This window comes from Nesoenas mayeri, assembly GCF_963082525.1.
Source record: "Nesoenas mayeri genome assembly, chromosome: 4".
NCBI classification, from domain to species: domain Eukaryota; kingdom Metazoa; phylum Chordata; class Aves; order Columbiformes; family Columbidae; genus Nesoenas; species Nesoenas mayeri.
Window position 1 is genome coordinate 21,429,055 of NC_137540.1, and position 19,986 is coordinate 21,449,040.

The following is a 19,986-nucleotide window of genomic DNA, read 5'->3' on the forward strand; positions in this document are numbered from 1 at the left end:
ATCTCATTTGAAGAATCAACCCTGGAATAAATCTTTGATGGAAAATGCCTTACTTCACCATTCATCCTGAACCTTTTGACTCTTAGATCAGTCATAAGGACAATTTTAAATTTTTACTGCAACCCAATTTTGAGCCATCAGTGATTTGGTGAGTCAAAACGAAGAACAGAAAGCATCAGGTACAGCACACTGAAGGCAAGTGAAGTCAGCCAACCTCCTCATAAGCTGACAAATGCCTAATTCTATAGCAAGAAAGCAGCCACATACCGCATTAACGGGAACCTTTACCTTTCTCCATTTCCATCTTCTTGCATCATATTCATTTGTGGTGAAACACATCAACAGAACAAAAATCAATGAAAACAAAGTAATAGCCTGATTTAATATAATTAAAGTACTATCTTTCTTAAGCGTTGTTTTTTCTTCATTTTCTATCACATCATCCAACGAAAAATTATTACAAATTAAAAAAATCCTAAAAGCATCTCTATATTTTTGCACAGAAAAAAAATAGATTATCACATAAGCACACTTAAAATAATTCTTTTCATTTGAAACAGAGTCCAGTACTATATGATAGAAGAACAACTGCAAGCTTTTTTTCCCAAATATGAAGAAACTAGCTTATCTTAATTTTAAAGAATATTGTGCAGGATATTGTTTTACAAAATGGCTTCAAATAATGTTGCTTGTTTCCATAAATGCAATACTACCCATAGATCCCTTTATTTAGAAGGTAATAAATTTGTTTTCTGCCTAATATGCACCAAAAAATATTAAGAGTGTTTAATATTTAGCAGGAATGTGGCTACAAGAATTTGTCTTGACAAAATAATGACATACTTATTAAATTAACCTCCATATTAAATAGAGGTTAATTATTATTAAGTTTTTATTAAATAATAATGATTTATTATTAAATTAACCTCCATATGAGCACCAAATAGCTTGAAAATATTGTCCTTTGAAAAGGACAGTAAATAAACTCATATTTGTAAGTATATTAGTAGTAGCACACCAGCTGATTTTTCCACTTCCAAAATTCTCAGACTTCTTCCATCCACACACCCCAGTAACTGCCAGTACAGAGGATGCAGGACTCATGACACCTAATTTGAGAATCTATTTATCAGTACATTCTTATACTAATGAACATGTATCTAAACATAGAGTACCGCTGACCTCCATGTGCATAATTGCTGTCAGCATAAGCACAAATGAATGTGGATGAATTTGTTTAGTTCAAAAGAGTCAATTTCTGACAAAAGTCTTGCTAAACTATTTTGTCGACCAAACTCTATAATGCTATCACATTGCCTAACATTGGTGTTTTTCTGTTCTGATTTTAAAACATTCTCAGCAATAATTTCTCTGGAGAAAATGAAACAAACACCAAAACAGTCCCAAACGAAAAAACCTTCATCATACATTATTTAAAATTATGACAATTTCTATTTAGGCAAATATTTTAAGTATCTTAACGAAAGTGCAGGTATTTAGGTGGCAAAAGGAAGGTATCCTGTCCCTTTATAAAGAAGTGTGATAGTCTACTTTTGGAATGGAAACATTATTTTAAAAACTACACAGCATATCATAAGCTATTTCTCACACTTTTTTTTAGTAAAAACATCTGTTGTCTGCTGAGGCACACAAAGCATAACATTGATTTCAGTAAGATCATTTACAGATATGGCATTGCCTTACTTAATAAATTGGTTTTAAATTACAGTTGATACATTTTGGTTTTTATAACTAGATTAGCCTAGTACTAATGTAATTACACTGTAGCTGCTAGTTTGTTATCATTCATTTGCTCTCACGTGATTGTATCAGGTTTATAGAACAGTATTACTTAATTACATACTACAAAAATTTTGTAACTGCTGAGCTACTATCAAAAACTAGAATTCTGAAAATAACGAAATACACAGAACATGAATGTAATCTTTTAAAAGATGTACTTAAAAATCTGCATAGAAATAAAACAGAATACATTTGATATTTCAGTTTAATCTTCTAAGAAGCTTTGATAACTGTGAAGAACGGCATATTACAAAACACTAAGGAAACGCCCCACTTTGTGTATGTATTGCAGAACAGATGATAAAATTCTCAATTTATTGTGGATTTTCTCACTGGTTTCCAAAGTTCAATTTGTTCCTTTGTTTCTCTTGGTGAGAAGGTCCTACCCAATCCCATCACTGAACTAGCCTATAGTCCATTTTTTAATCTAATTCAAATAAAAGTGGGGCAGGAGTGTGCTTTAAACATATTGCTCTATTAGATCATCAGACCAGATATATTACAATCTTCTTTTGTGACAGTCAGAACACTTACTAGCTTTACCATGTTACCGCTATATAAACAAAGTCAAATTGGACATGTATCCCATTAAAAGAAAGTGTGACTTCTGGCTGATTATTATATGGTATGGATGCAGGACACTGCTAAGGTTATTACCCCTCAACTCAAATGTGGTAATTTTCTAGATTTTCATGTGAAAGTTTTTAGGGAATGTTCACAGGTACATTCTTAGGCTAGGAAGGAGAAAAGAAACATGTTTTGCAAGAAACTAGCTAGTCAAATTACTGGCTAGTTGATGGAATGTTTTTATACAGCGAGGGTGATCCTGCAATATTAATTGTTCAGGTGCCTAGAGCCCTTGTATACGCGTCTTTTTATTATTTAAATATTGAAATAAATAAATCATTTCACTTAAGCAACCAGCAATTAGATTTGTTAGAATTCGTTCATTAATTTTGATGGTGCTGAACCTCGGATCTGTTAAAAGACTCCAGAAGAATAAGTCAGTCGTAGTCTCTTGTAACTTCTAAATGTAAATACTTCAGCTGCAAGAAATCAAAAGTTATCTAGATTTCTTTCATTCACTGGGTTTTTAAATAACTAATGGTGTATTAAATGCTTCACAGCAGAAGTCAGCACTCGGGTTTGGCTAAATAATAATTCAAAATTACAAGAACATGTATGTCGGTATACGAAGGTTCCACCCCAGAGGACATGTTTCACAGAGGCTCAGAAAAAAATTAAAAGTAGCACAATTTCACATATAATTACTGACACAATCTTAATGATCATGTTACAAATGTGATATAATACTTCGGTAAATACAGAAATTAGTAAAACCAGGAAGCTAAATGCTTTGATATATTTAAGATCAGGAGGAATGAACCATCATTATTTAATATCAACTTCAATTTTTAAATGCCAAGTTTCACTAAAAAGGGTAGGGCCTAGGGAACTTTAAATTTAAATGATTATGATGACTAGAAACAAAGGAAACAATAAACTTATGGATGTTAAAATGCCTCAAAAAAGCCAACTTACGCGGCAGCTTCTTGTTTTGACAACCCTTTGATATTCTTCGCCAAATAATCATCTATGCCATCTTTGTCTTTGATCAAATGAATCCTAAATTTAAATGAAAAAAATTAAAAGGAAAACTGTGAGGTGCTAACATAGACTTCTGCAGCATGTATAATATATTAGTATTGCCAAGCAGAGCTAAATACTGAAATATTGACAAAGTAATATATCAGACATTCTATAAACATACACAAATATCTTTTAAATATTTTGGTCTGTAGCTATTCAAGGCTTTCTTTCTGAAAGAAAACAAAGTCAGTATTAGCTTTCAAGGAGCTGGTTATCTGATATTTATGCCTAATCTGGAAAAAATTTTGTATTAGCTAAATCAATAATAATTCATTAAGCTATCCATACTTCAACTGTTTTCTAAACCAGAACCTTTACATTTTTGATAATCAGTATGGACTGGAGTGGTCCAATCTATTTTCTATTTAACTTTTTCAAAATTAATATAAAGAAAATTGACAAAAAATCCTAAACCCAGCTCAAAATGTTTTCCTTTATGCAATGCAGACTTTTAAGACTGCTCTCAGCTTTTCACAGTTTGAGCAGCATATTGCAAAAGACAGTCCACTAAGAGGGTAATCCAAAGGGCATTAAAATAAACAGCAATGTTCCTAAAAATTTCAGGGTGCATGGATCTAATGTTAAGATATGAACTGTACATCATTTCACTTTTCACTTGAGACATCATCTCTTCGCATCTCCATTCTGATGCACAAGAGATGCCTTGAATTTCAAAGGATTATATGCACTTACTGACCATAAAATGTATTTATATCGATTCTGATAGTGCCACAGTAGAGAATATTATCTTTTTAAAAGTAACGTGAATTTATTTTTATTCTCCTTTAAAAGAGGATAAAGATTGTCTTGTTAATCAATCAAAGATAAAAGAAATTCAACATTAGTGTTCCACATAAATTTATTACTTTCCTCTTTGTCTGTATTATGCTGCTGTCTTTCATTAAAGGGATGAGAGTAAATTCTTTTCATAATGTTCACTAATATAAGCGTCATGCTCCTTATTGCTCTGAGAATGCTGAAGACGCTTCATGAGGTTCATTTAAATGAAAACAGAATAGCTAAGCAATGCAGAGATATTTTGACACGTCTGTATTTAAAACAATGTAATAGTGAAAACTTCCGGCACAAATAGGGCACTTAAATTTGTTCCAGAATTTACTACTATTGAGCTGCACCAACAGAGGCTTCTGTTTTCAAGCTGCACGTAACACAATCCCTGAAAAATGTACGGCTAATGGATATTGTCATAAAAATTCAGTTACAATCAATACCAAAAGTGAATCAATATAAAAAATTTCATACCAAAATAGTCACAATTTAGGAAGATACACAATGTCATTACGATACTGAAGATAAGGTAATTATCGTATATTTTAAACTGATGTAAAGCATATTTTGAGATACACTAAGTTTACATGAGGTAATAGAAAAATTGAAAAGTAGTATCTCTGGGTAATTAAATATGAACTATTCAATAGTCAACACAAAATGACTTCGTGGCTGACCTTTGTGTTTTAAGAGTACGAAAATGAGCTTTTAGCACATCAGTAGTATCTAGAGAACACACCAGGTGAGGGGATGGGGGGGAGTCCAAACCCCCAAACTGAAATAGCTACAAGTGAATTCCTAGGCATCACTGTCAGCTTTCTGCAATTTAATCTACACTGCAGTTAAAAATCATCTCAAGCTGGAACAAAGGAAAGCCGGATGCTTTCTCACTATCTTCTTAAAGATGTTTTAATTGAAAAAAAAAAAAAAAAATCAGGGGAAAAGCCCCCAGAATTATATATAGTTTAAAATTTCACCTACCTTATAGACAAGATATAAATTTCTGAGCTCTGACTGGAAACAAAAAAAACCCACAAAAGCAACAACTTGCACACCGATTACTGTTTATGTAAGTTCTGCAATACCCTGTGTTGGACTGATGCAACTATACACATGGCCATCCATCATAAAGAATTTAAGTTACTGAAAATAATAAATACTTCTCTCATCCTGGCTATTATTATTAATGATGCTAATGTAGTAATAACCAGAAAAGACAGGTAGATAGGAAAAAATACACAGTAGAAAATTCCGTCACCTCAAATAATCATTATCTAAAATGCCTTGTTGTATGCAATGAGAATTAAAACCAATAAAAGTAATTAATCAGAATAACAGATCGTGACTCAGCATGGACAGTGTTTCTTAATAGTGAAATGAGGTGCGGATGGCACAGGCTAATAGGCATTGTTTCTTCCAGAAGTTGCCACTTCCTTTTCCAAACTGTTTTAACCTTATTTCTCCAGTTTTTCAATGATGACTCACTGTATTTCATAGTTTATAAAAGAGTCGAATTCACCTGTAAATTGACTCCTATTTAATTTTAAATTGATCACTTATTAAAAAGAAATGTATTTTAATCCAAGGGACACCTATCCCATAGTTAACATTTTACACATATAATTATTTCTGTTACCAGTCTACACAGGAAAAAAAAATAGATACTGTTTTTTTTTTCCTAGAAATAGACTTACTGATAAATACACTGGGCTTTTTAATCAAAGAACAGTACAAAGTCGCAGAAAATATGAAGGACCAAGGTCTCACACAACTTTCTATCCCCAGTGCCTATTCTCTTAACTCAGACACAAGTTGCTCAAAACTTCCTATTGAAGAAAGTGGCAGAGCTTTTCTCGCTCCAGTCACTATGCACGTACAGCATAGTCTAGACCATTACAGAATCACACATTTATTTTCTGCAAATAGGCACAACTTCTATAGGACTGCTGCAGAATGATCTTCTAGAACGCGGAACTCCCCAAGCAAAGGAACGAAATGAGCCTCCTATCTCTGGGGTGAGTTCTCCAGCAATGTTGTTACTGGAAAAAAGGATGGCTGCAAAGCACTGCTCCAGTCATAAAAGATTAAAATAAATAAATAAATAAATTGAAAGACATCACTGCATGTCTTTATTCTATCAACATGTGAGAGAACACCTACCAGTAGGAGATACCTCAGAATGTCTAGGCCCAAGGATACCATGTTTCTAGATCCTTACTGCTTTTACACATGGACATGCAGGTGTGCAACTCTGAGAAACAGCCACAATTCTTCCTGAAATGCAGGCAATTTCAGGTAAAAGAGCACACTGGGGCAGAGTGATAACTGGGAGACCAGTACTCGGTGGGGGAGCCAAAAATGTATGGATACAAGTAACTGAGAGAAGGAATGAGTACAACAGAATGGAAAGCCATGCAGGCATCTGCAGAAAGAAGACGGCTTGCAAGTATGGCACTGTTGTTAACAATCTCAGTTATTCAGTATAGGATAATGTTTTTCAAATCAGTTTTATTCATTATATTTTAAGACACAATAAACTGAATTTAAAAAAAAATTGTCTCTTCATCCAAATAAGCACATTTTCAGTGACCTACATTTGTATCAATGCAAGACAATATTTGCTAATTGGAAGTAACTTCCTACAGCTCTTGAAAGGGTTTTGAAAAATGACGATGAAATATCTACCCTAAACAGAACACATTTCCTTTGTTATTTTTTCCCTTCTTAATTATGAAACTTTCCTAAGAGAGATTTTTTTTCCTTGCCTCTGATTTTTGCAGCTTTAAATATTGCAAAAAAACCAAACATAATTTGTCACCTTGCCATAGCTGATTGAAGCTATTCACAGTGAAATGATACTCTGAAGGAAAAGAGGTACATACCTTGCAAAGTCTGATGAGGGGCAAGCAGTCTGCTCTAGGAACCTGGGATGCTCCCGTGGGCTTTGTAGGATCGCTTGAGGCAACACATTCATTTTAACTAAAACAAACAAACAAAACCAACATGACTTCAAACAGTGTCTTCCCAGTGATGCAGTTTCTTATCCTTCTTGTGCTGCTTCCCAGTCAACTCTTATTTCCATTGCCTTACGTGTAGAACTGGACTCCAGTTCCACACAAATTGTGTCAGGCCTCAGAACTGCTTCACTAGGATATAATGCATAGGAATGGTCATGATCTTACTTTCAATGGTTTTCTCTCTTTCATGGGAGTGCTCTTGATTTGCACAGGGACACCTCACTCAGCAGCCTTTCTTGCATGCGATTCCCTGTGCTTCCTCAAGCTATCTCAGTCCGAGCGTTAATAATATTTTAATACATAAGAGCATGAATGATGGAACATGTAGTATGCAATGCAACAACAGGCACTGTATTAACATTCAAAATAATACATAATTGTAACAGTAACAATCCTTTGAATAAAAAAATGTAAGTAATACTACACTTACAACACAAGGTTTTACTTAAAGCAAAAGCTGAAAGCCCCACAGTTATGTAGAATCGTCTAGCTCGTCATTTTGAAGTACATAAATGCTAATAGGACTTTTTTGTCATATAGAGCTACTGTGTTTTTTCCCCAAGTATTCAGTCTACACTTCCTACCATTAAAGTTTCAGCTGCCAGTTCCTTCATTTTGCATGTCTGTGATCTGAGGACGTTAGCAGCAGGAGCACCCTTACTTTTAAATTTGGTTTAATGTAGGTATTGCATGCCCTGCTGGTAGGCCTCAAGGCACAAACTTTTAATAGGGATGGGAAAACAGAATATAATAGGAAGGAGGGAATAATTTAACTATTTGCTACATTTATTCCCTGCAAAATATATTTCCTTTCACTAAATGCTAGATATGAATCATCTGGATACTGAATGATCAGCATCAGAGCAGCATATGTTTTACATATTAGTCTTCCTGGGATCAAAAGCCATTTAATTTATGAAAAATTTTGCTACAGTTAGTGTAAAGCAATTTTAAAAATTGTGTTACTTAGACTGGAATAACAAAGACAATTTTAGGTTAAAAAGATGACAGGATATGATGTTTCTTTTAGGTCTTAGTACTAACGATAACATTTGTTACAGAAAAAAAAATTATTTATAAATAAACTGATCTACAATCAGACACAGGAACATTTTACACAAGTGTCACCAAAAAAAAATCAATAGAATGAAAACATATGGGTAATTCATCACTATGAAATATTATACTTTTTAGAGAGAACGACAGGTTTGTATCCAGCAGCAATTTAGAAAGGAAAATCTCCTTTTAGGAAAATGCTATTCAGTGAGAAATAGTAATTAAACTTTGGAACAACAATACTGAATCTCAGAGAAGATCAAAAGCTTTCTACAAGCCTCTTAGTTTTGAAGCATTAGGTGAGGAGAAGCAAACAGACCATGTCTTAAAGGCAGCTGTTGAATCTGGCAATACAGGAGAGCTGACCATCGGTAGCCATGGGGCAAAAAAGGCAGAGGAAAGCAACTGAAAGGAAGCCCTGAAAGCCGTGGTAGAGCTTCTGCAACCATAAAAAGCTCTTGCTGGGAAGGTGTGGTCTCTGACATGGCACAGGTCTGAGGCTCCAGGTTGCTCCCACATGGGACCTGACTGGAGCATCCAATAGCTCTTTGCTGGGCCCATGCTCCAGCTTCCCACCTCACAGAAATCAAGTGTGTGATAAGCGAGGCTGGCACGCACACGGGTCTCACACTAACATGAGAAATATGCAGACATTTTTTTGAGTCCATTACTGCTTCGCAAGGATTAAAACTGTTGCCCTGACTCCTATTTCAAACTCAAAGCTTGAGGAAAAACGACGACAACCAACAACAACAACAACAAACAAACAAACAGACAGACAAACAAAACCAACAACATACCAAAACAAACAAACCACATCGAAAAACCTACAGCACAATAATATCAATTTCATTTTTATTTTAGAGGTGGGAAGTTGCTTTCAGTGAAATGGATGGTGTTTTCCCTCATTTCCAAGGTAACTAATCTTCACAGGTAAATTACAACCACAGAGGCACGTGACAGAAGTACAAGCAAACATATTATTCTGAAATATTTGCTATTACATTCACATAACTTTCTTTGCTGATCAGTTAGAGATTGCTCACCCCTTTACATTTTGCTCCATTATTGCAAGTCACAAGCCACAATCTCATTTACTTAATCAAACATCCGCAGAACTCAGCAAACACCAAGACAGCGCAGTTTGTTCCTACCGAAGTGCTACATTTAATCACATGAGCAGGGGAATCTCCCTGCAGGCTGGAATCGCCCCAACAGAGTTGAAGCTAAAGGTAAAATGCAAATTGATTGTAAGGGCCTTCCCCAGCATGTTTTAGGAAACACCTTGGCTGCCACCTAGCTCTTCCTGCACATTTCCTTCTCACCAGAGGCTGTTTCCCAAGAAGGGAAGCAGTGTAGGAAGCAGGCATGGCTACATCCACACACCTTTGCAGACACACATGCTGCTGTCTTGCACCTCACAGAATAACAGGATGTCAGACAGACTTACAGACCCACCACTTTATTGTGCTGAAAGTGCTGTTGTGATCGAATGAAAAACACAATACATTTTTAAAGTCTATAGCCAGTATTACAGATGTAATATGCTCCACATAACCTGGAGGAGTTCACAGCCCCAAGCAGTGCTTGGTTTGGCAGCGCTCAAGCCGTACGTCCTGAACCTCCTCCAGCGCTGTGGCTGTGGCGAGCACAGGCAGCTGTTTCCCTTACCTGTGAACCACCCAATACGCTACATACCCTCAACTGTTGGTCCTGCTACTGTCTAAGCCCCTGAGAAACCAACCAAACAAAAACCCACAAAACAGCAAACAAACCAACGCCCAAACAAACCAGACAAACGAAAACAAAGCCCCAAACGCACCACCACCACCCACCAGTTAGCTGCAGTTCCTGGTTGCTGGACAAGCTCTCCCCGGCGGCCCCGCCGCACTGGCCTTTACCGGCTCCGTTGCTCCCCGGGGCCGCTAGCGGCGGGTGCCGGTGCCGGTCAGCGCTGAGGGGGCAGCCGGTGGCCGCCCCTTCTGCCCCCGTGCGCCGGCACCGACCCCGCGCTCCCCGGCCCGCCTCGGCCACGGTGCCGCCGCCTGCAGCCAGGCGGCTCCGCGGGACGCCCGCGGCCTCGCCATGGCGACGGGGGCGGGCGCCGCTGAGGGGCGGTCCGCCGGCTGCCCGCAGCCCGGCCGCGCCAGGCCCCGCCGCCCGCCCGAGGCCGTCCCGGGGTGAGGCAGCTCTGAGGAACAAGCCCAGCGGTTCCCTCCTGGCACAGGCCTGCGGGCCAGGCGAGCCGCCAAGCCGGGTTTAAAGCAAAGGCGGCGGATGTGAGAAGTGAGCTGGAGGTGCTCAGCAGGTCTTTGCGCGCTTGCTTGGAGCTCAAACGGGAATGTCTCTCAGAGCTAAGTGACTGAAGTTGGCAAGCAAAGAATCGATGGCAGTGTCATACTGATGCTTAAGGAAGGCTGGGGGGCACTCAGGTGACAGATGAACGCTTGCAGTGAGCAGGCTTTTTTTCTTTCAGGATCTTCTCCAATGTTCTTCAGGACCAGAGACTTTTCAGTAGCCTCTATTCTCCTGTTGGAAACTCGACACCAGCAGAGGAGGCCATTTTTTAGCACAGATTTGACCTAGTTTTTATTGCAAAAACTGGTTGGAAAACTGGAATGTCAAAATCTATTGTTATAATCTATTTTGGAAGGATCAAGTGGACACAAAGCACTTGAAAAATGGCATTATCTGTTTCTGAGCTGATGGCAATTGGAAGCAAATGATCTTGAATGTTTATGGGTCAATGTTCTAGCAGCTAAGTCAGAAGTTGACAGGGTACTTAGCTGATATGAAATCACACTAGAGAACAGCATGACCTATGCATTATCCATCTACAACATATAGGGAAAACACTGCTGTACTGAGGTGAATTTCAAATGGAGTGACATATGCTGGAGTTCTCATGCTGCCAGTGCTAAAATGTACTTGGAATTTCAAAATATTTTCTATGTCAATTTCCCAACTCAGAAAGTGTTGCACCCAACACATGGGAATTCTATACTAGACCTTATCTTGATAGATGAAAAGGAACTGATCATGGAACTAAAAATTAACTGATAATGATTTGATCACATTTGTTATGTGCAAACAGAATTAAGTCCAAAGCAATAATATATATATTCTTACTACCTTGAAAGGGCTAATTTTGTAAAGGTGAAAGCTATTGTAAGGTAAATCTGTTGAGAGAAAGAATTTGATCTGAAATGGGAGAATAATAATTGGAACCATTTAACGATGTTAGCCCAGGTACCCCCAAAGCTATAATCCCACAACTAAGGAATTTGCTGAAAAGCCATGGTGGTTTACGAGTAAAACATCCATGAAACAGAAGAAGGGATGTGGTGTCATACATGTACACTGGAAGCTAGGAATCATGGAAAAAATGTACTGTGGGAGGTAAAAGGTTGTAAGGGAAATATACATATGGTCAACAGAGTTAAAATGAGGAAAAATAAAGTTGTTTTCAAGTATAGGATGTAAGAAATTATCTGAATAGTGAGCACACCCTATTAAGGGATGAAGATGTCAGCTTTAACCATAATTAGTGACAAACTTGGAATGTTAAAACATTTACATATTTCTTGTGTGCATTTGGGAAGATGGCAGCTGATATACTTATGTTGTATGGTACTGAAGAGTTGTTTTCTATATCCAATGATAATGTAGGAGGACGGTTCAACTTCTGTTACTAATAGAAAGCTGGCATCAGAGAGTTTTGAATGAATGTGTCAAAAAGTTTTATGTGCTATCAATTTTCATATTCAGAAGGTCTTGGAACACCAAGACATTTACATAAAGTGGCATAAGCTAGTATTGTTCTAATACTTTTAAGTAATAAATGGGGTAACAGGCGTTTGTCAGTGGTCACAGGCAAAGTACAGAACAAGCAATATAAAACTCAGTTAACTCAGAATTTAAAAGAAGACAGATAATTCCAGTTAACCTGGGCTTCTGCTAAATATATATATATATATGTGTATATATATATATATATATCCTGGCAGAAAAATAGAGCCTGGCAAACAGACTTTGTTTTCTTAATGGGGCTGCAGGTTCGCATATTGGTGCAATTTAGTTAGACTTCAGTAAAGCATTTGACTTATCATATGGCTTTTTAGATGAAACACTTCAATGATACAGTTATTTGTATCCTATACATAAACTTACAAATAAAACTTATAAAAACTGAAGAGATAAACCAGCAGATTTCAAACTACTGGTAATATTCTGCAATGATATCTCAAGTATTTCACAAGCTACCATTTTACACTATGGCTACATCTTCCATGTTAAGCATATATAAATCATTTGACTTGAAATAGCACTAAGATTTTTTTTAATAGAGATGTGTTTAGAGGATCCTGGATGCCAAACATTATGTAACTTAGACAGGACACTCTTTAACAAAGAACAAAAGGCAGTCTACATCTATATAGTAATATGAAGAGGCAGTGGCCTTTCTGTGGGCTTTCTGCCCAACTGTTCATCTTTGGTCCTTGGTAGTTTTGATTTTCCTATTATCTGTTTATCTCTCCACTGCAGAAAAAGAAAAAGAATTAAGTGTCCTGACTCCTCTGCTCTAGAAGAGGGGAAAGAGAGAAAGACTTGGTGAAAACTAAAGTGATCATGGAGAAAAATATGAAAAAAAACAAATGAGGAGAAAAGGTTGAAGTGTCAAAAATACAAAACCAAGGCACTGAAGGGGGCCAACAGTGATGATGCTACTGCGCAGCAATAAATGTACACAGATGTACAAAAGCTAATGCTGGTTGCGGTGGCTGCAGGTGTGGAGACATGACAGGCTGATGGAATAGAAATAATCTCTAAAGTTGCCAGGTTTTCTTTAGTCAAACTTCCTCCTCCAATGAGAAGATTCTGCAACTCTTTGAGACCTTGGATGGCACACTATGGTAGGTGCTGGTTTGGCATGAACTTTAACCAAAAGCTGACTGTGGCACTACAGTTGTTTTTCATGCAAAGTGAAATACTCTGATTTTTTCTTTATGGCAAACACATATTTAGATTTGAATAATATCTCACTGACTAAAGACTTCTACTAGTTTTCTAATGCAGCACTTGCATCTTGTTTAACCAGCTTCAGCAATGCCTCTACATCATGTATCTCCGCTTCTAGTTTTCTGTTTGAGTGATGAGATGGAGACAGCAGTGCTGAGGAAGATCAAACAAACTTTCAATGTAAAAATTACTATAAGGATCTCTAGCATGATATTCGTTATATTTATGTATTATGATTCAATATACTAGGTCACTGTCAAGTTCCATTGCTGGCACAATAGGCTCAGGAAAGAGCCAAATATTTGAACGGGCAAAAAATTATCCCCTTCAGGTCTTATTGTTCTGCATACGTAGAAATTTGAGTTTTGTGTTGTTAAAAAGAGGGTAGAAACATTCATTTGCAGTCTGGAAGGTTCAGAGATACTGTACTTCGATTTTATGGCTGTAACAAATGATAATTAGATTCAGGGTAACCTAACACATTTCAAAGGTGTCTAAATGAGTGTTTCTTTCACCTGAGAGACACATACAGGATAAACAAAGAGGTACCGTTGTACAAAGGTTTTATTAGCATTTGCTTGTGATCACCTTATGCGTGATAGACTTGCAAGTAATACTGCTTTCCAAAACTCATGCTGTTAAATCTTTTATATCACGGCACTGTAGGTCCTATATTTTACATGCATTACAGAGAAAACTGTCCCAGCATACACTTCATATGTTTGCTTCTGCTCCCTTTCCTACGCCCTCTCTTTAACAAACCAAAATTTATCCCATTAATATCTCCTCCTGGTTTTGTGGTAATGTTTACTTATTTCACCTACTAGTACTTACAGATTTATAGGTATGCATTGGATATATTTTCGTCTGCTGAAACATTTGTACATTATCAGCTTATTTGTTTTGCCTGCTTTTGAAAGCTGTCTAGAAAGATTTATATAAAAAGTTAATCAAACTACATCACTGACTTGGCCCATCACTACAACTTTTTCATCACTATAACAATATCCATATGACATGTAGCTTATCATCATGAATTATGGGGGAAAGGATAAACAACCCATTAAGAAATTAAAGGCCCACAAAGGTACAGTTTGATAAAGGATAAAAAAACCCCACAGGGTACATATAATAAGATCTCTCTCCCCAGAAGAGTAATTGTTATCTTTCTTTCATGAGCGTCAAAGACCTGGAGCTTCTCAGTGCCTCAGGCAAGTGAGCTTGAAGGTCTCCTTCATGATTGAATGGAAAATAGTAATCAGAATTAGGTTAAGATCATTTATAGTATAGAGCATTTAAAAAAATGTTTTATGCGGAGAACTGATATTAGTATGTGATAGAAACAACCACTGTAATCACATTTAGAAAATTTTACCATGTTTTGTGTATTCAGTGTGTCATTTGTGTGTTTATTCTGGTATATGTTGGGACAAGCTTTGTTTCATGGAGAACTGAGCAAAATAGCTCTAATACATGAGTTTGTATAGTCTTGATTCTGTAATCCATGGAAACCTATGTAAAAGAACAGTGACTTACAGATAAAGATGTCGTTACAACACCAAGATAAGTAAGTTATTCTTAAACAAGTTTTCATTTTCTGAGACAAATTATACAGTGAATATCCTTACTGTACATTAATTAAATATGTCTTCCTTTATACTAATTTAAAACAGTAGTATTTACAGCCTTCCAGATTCCTCTGAGTGATTTTCATTCTGTATGTGGTATGACTTGTGGCTGAATGAGAATTTAACTAAATCAAAGGAAGTGCGATCAAAATGAATGACTTAAGTGATGACAATAGAATTATCCTGTACAGTTCCCTTCTTCTTCTGATAGATTATGCTTAAAGTGGTGAAAAAGTCATTTGAGATAATCAGAAAGATTGCTAGCAAAAAGTGCTAATATTAATTTGCATTGAAGTATAATTTTTTTTCTCCCCAGTAAGCTGGATCTCTAAAGCTTGGCACTTGGTCTTTGAAGATTGTTTATTCTTAATAGCTATTAAACTCTTCTTCCATAATTGTTTTCTAGTTCTGTTCACACCTGTTGATTACCTCTCATTTCAAACACTGACACAGACAAGTAACTACATTGCATGATGGGGCCTAGCCCTGAGACCTTTGTATTCTACTGCAGTGTAAATGAGAAATAACAATGTTAACTGCATAAAACAGATGTCTTTTGAGGTCAGGGCATCTGAAGTTCTCTTTCTAGCTGACTTCTGGAACGCTGTCAGTGACAGCCAGCATTGCCTTTGGCCCATTCTCTGTTGGCCTGTGGTTTATATATTGTATTTTATGTGGGAGAGTACTCAGCAGAGACTTGCCTACATTTTAAATACTCACTCACTGAGGTTTATAACTTAAAGTAGCAGGAGTGAAAGAGGCATGGAAAGGCCAAATGTTGTGTTGTTATGTAGTCCTAAAACATTTAGTGTATCAAGCCAGAGATAGATCAAATCCTTTGGGTTCAGCAGGTCTGGGGATTAATGGATGGGTTTTTTTCCCATGGGCAAACTCTTTTGTATCCATAAGGCTAAGAAGTGTTGCTCTTTTTAGGTATAGTAGATGTTTAAATTGAACTTCGGAAACTTTGGGGTTGAAAAGCACTTTATACAGAATACGCTTCCACATTAAGTACTTCTAGGTACATACCTCCAAACTGAACTTAAAATTATGCACTGTGATTAAAACCATTGCATGATAGTAATGTAATTTTGTCTTAGTGTCCTTACCAAAATATTTTATGGAAATTTCTGGTACATTACATTGCTGTTATCAACCAGCCACAAAAGTGATACTGAAATTCTAGTGGAGGCTATTTTAACATTTCCTATCAGTGACATAAATATAGGCTTCATTATTAATTGTAGCTGATTAGCCACAAGGCAAACATCTAATTAAACCTTGAGAGACAATAACATTGCACATAAATTATCCATTTAAGAGCACATAGGTCTTTAGATTTGATTAAAAATTGTTTAACCAATAACCACACATCTTAAGCTCAATCTGTATATGCACAGATTTGAAGTCAGAAAATCCCCTAGTGCATTGCTGGGGTTTTCTTGAACATTTGTTTCTTGATGCATTTTGATTTGTATTTACTTACCACTTGTTCATGTTGCTTTCCCGATTAGTGGGACTGCCACTCAAATAATGGATTAACAATTGATTTTAAAAGTCCTACTGAATTACTTACTTTTAAAATTATTGCAAAATAGTCTAAAAGGTACATTAGGTGGTCATGGGATTCAGAAACAATGTTATATTGCTATATATTGAGGGTTCCTGTTTGAATTATTTTTGTCCCTATACAGCTGTTTTCGATTCTAGTACTGAGAATTTTTTTCTTTCCTACAAGAATACATGCTTATTCTTTTATACATTTTTCTGAACACTGGCAAATTAAATGCATCTGTGAGTATGAAATTAAGATTCAAGCAACAAGATGACTGCTTAACAAAATGCTCTATGAGTCTTAACATCCAATTTTCCTTAAAAGGCCCCATACTTTCCATGGGCTTGAACAGATCATTATCTGCTCTGTGAAGTAATCTTGAGAAGTGGGAACAGCCTTAAAATACTCGTGGTCAGTCATAAGCTTTGCGGGAAGGTCATTTTTCTTCAGCATATATCATCTACCCACTACATTTTCTGAATAACATAGACTGAGGCAAACATATCTGACGAGTAGGTGAAGAAAACAAAACTACCTGACAAAAAGAAAGATGGTTTTGATAACGCAGTGCACCAATTCTTATTTCATATGATTTTAAGACTTACAGCTCACACTCAGAAGTATTTGATACTGAATGCTATTTCTCTATCCTATGGTAGTATATAAGGAAGCATGATCTGTGGTGTACTTGATTTTACCTTCAGTGTACTTCTATTTATGTAAAAAAAATTACAGAACTATGAAACACATTTATGTGTATCAGAAATTGCAAATATTTTCTGAAAATCAATGCCAGTCCACATGCCTGTCTTCTTCTTTACCTGGATATTATCTGTGTAGGCAGTACTCTCAGAGCAGGGATCTTGCCTCTCTATTTTAAAACTGTCTTATTTTTAGGAGTACTAGAAAGACAAGATCTACTTAATTGTGGGATGAAAAGACTTCTGAATATCAGTCTTGTGGAGTACTACTAAAGTGTTGCAACTAATTACTGCTACTGCTAAGATCTTTAAACTACACAGGCTACTATTACTTATAATGGATATTTTTTTTAAGAAATTCCTGAGCTTAAGTACATGAACTCCACCAAAGCAACCAGTATGAGGGCTAAACTTCTTAGGTCAGGTAGGCCCTCTGATATCTCAAAGTTTCCCTTTAGCTTTAGGGATAGGCTCTGGGACTGCTTTCCTATGTATATATTTTTTAAAATATTATTTTAGATTTGTAAAGTGGAGGAAAACCAGCTAGAAATCAATTATCAAACAAAAGCAGAAAACAAAACAAAACACACACAAGAAAAAAACAAAACCCAAAAGCTGAAATACAGTAGATTTGCACAACTGCCTGTGAAATTAAATGTAGGTTACTTCATTCATGTACAAAGATCGTTAGCTGGCAAATGAAAACGTGCTGCTGTGAAGCACATCACATTCATATATAATTGAAGCACCTGAGAATAAAATACTGAGGCGCAATAGGTGACAACTGATAAAACAAGAGAAGAAGTATAAAACAGGATACAAAACTCTGGGGAGGACAGAGAACATCTAACACAGGCTGAAGAACCCACAATAACTGTATCTAAGTTACCAGATAATATAAAAATAACAGCTGAACTGCTGAAGCCAGAGAATTCAGTGAAGCACAGAGCTTCTGTTGGAATGATACGCTACTGGAATCAGTAACATTTGCCTGATTTTCTTCTCTACCATGCAAAGACGAGGGAGATTTTTAACTAGTTGCAAGATGTCCAGAACAGGGAAGCAGCAGTTCACCAGCATAAGCCACTGTCCCTGTGTCCCTAGAACAGCTTCACTCATTCTTTATGGATCTGCTTCAAAAGAAAGTGGTGGTGGAGGTGACATATATTGTCCCTCAATTTGCAGGAGTAACTTGAGTTAATACTGATCCAGTTAAGCCTTGCCCATTTTCTTCTTGCTTATCTAGTCAAAGTAACATCTTTTGGAGAGTGAAATTGAAGGCAGCTGCTGGCAATGACAGTTTAGGACCATGAATCCTGAAAAAGACATATTGCTATGGTAATAGCTGATCTTGGATCTATGTGCAGTTGCAGTAGGCTTTGACGTAAATGCCTTTGTCTTGTGGTGGCCACATGGCCAAAACCATTGAGTCAAATTCTTTTCTAAATGTGAAACAGAAGTTTGTATCATACAATTTCTTATGAATTAGGTTTTAACAGAGCATGCTGTTTATTGAAAATGGATGTTCTTGGCATTGATTCTTCTGTATTGTAACTGTAGTACACATGTATCTAGCATTTTTACACCACAGTTTCCTCAGACTCAAAGAAATCAGGCATATTGTCTACCTTGCTCTATCCTGGCCATCATTTTTCCACAAATACACAGGCCTTTTGAATTTTAAATCTCTCAGCCCCAGAAAGAAGAGAGGATGATGCTAATGGCTCCTTTTCTTGGAATTTGACTGTGAATTCAAAACCTTTACAACATTTTATTATGTCATAACAACATCAGTCTTTAGATATGTCTTAAATGTTGTCAGATAGTAATATATGCTATTAGAGGGTGATTAATGATAATTCCTTTGAACAATATTATTTAAACAGTTTCAGCTAAGTACATAATATTTCGGTCTAGAAACAAGCTGCACTGAAATTGTGGTTTAGTAATATGGCTCAGCTGGGAGATAGATTAAGGCAGTTTTCAAGATAATACTTCGAGTTTACGGCAAGAAAGATTAGAAGCTAACATGCATAATGAAATTCAACATTGTCTCCTGCTGGATGATACACTGTAATGTACACAGCTGCCTTTGATCTTGGATTCTTTGAGAGGAATTTCTGGTCTCCAAAACCCAGAATAGAGGATTCAGCCAGGATGTGCCTGTGCCTCATTGAAGTAACTGGTCAATAACTAGTAATGCCAGAGGATGACATCCCGAAGAATGAAGTGTCTTGTTGCTTGGAATAGAATGGGAAGAACTAGCTAGAGCTGCTCAGTCTCATGGGGAAAAGGGCTTGGGTGCATTTTTGGAACTGGCAGCAGCTGAATGCATTGTTAAACCAAGGCTAACCAAAGAAAAATGGTAGAATTGGCTTGGGATGGTGGTATTGAGTAACAAGTTTGGAAATCAACAAATTCCTCCTCATGAGCTTTGGAGAACCAGGCTTTTCTACTGTAACATCTTTAAAAGGTCAGGGCTAAGAATCTTGCATAATGTGCGTTTATAATCATCTACATTCTAATTTTTTAATGACCTAACTTTGTAATTTTAATAGCTATCTTCTTGTCCCCTGTAAACTTGGCATCTGAACTCTCAATAAGGCCTCAGAACGAAACCTTACTCTTTTCAACCTGGGCACAGTGCAGGCATTGCCTTTCGGTCTCTGCTCACAGCCCTACCGTGCAGTTTCTCTGTTTTGCGTCCCTGCTGTCCAACCAGGACTCATTACAAAGACAAGTTCCCCAAGTGCCTTCAGGAAATGAGT

At 36.8% G+C, this 19,986-nt stretch overlaps 1 protein-coding gene across 1 annotated transcript in view; it reads right to left on the reverse strand.

Moving 5' to 3' along the window:
* TTC29 (tetratricopeptide repeat domain 29) overlaps positions 1-19,986 on the reverse strand; it is a gene marked incomplete at both ends in the record, with an annotated part of 178,700 nt that overhangs the window by 107,007 nt on the left and 51,707 nt on the right. The window contains 3 exons of the mRNA XM_080343825.1: positions 3,346-3,429; positions 7,125-7,221; positions 10,151-10,544. Coding sequence (XP_080199951.1) covers positions 3,346-3,429; positions 7,125-7,221; positions 10,151-10,544 — 575 coding nt within the window. The remainder of the gene's footprint in view (positions 1-3,345; positions 3,430-7,124; positions 7,222-10,150; positions 10,545-19,986) is intronic.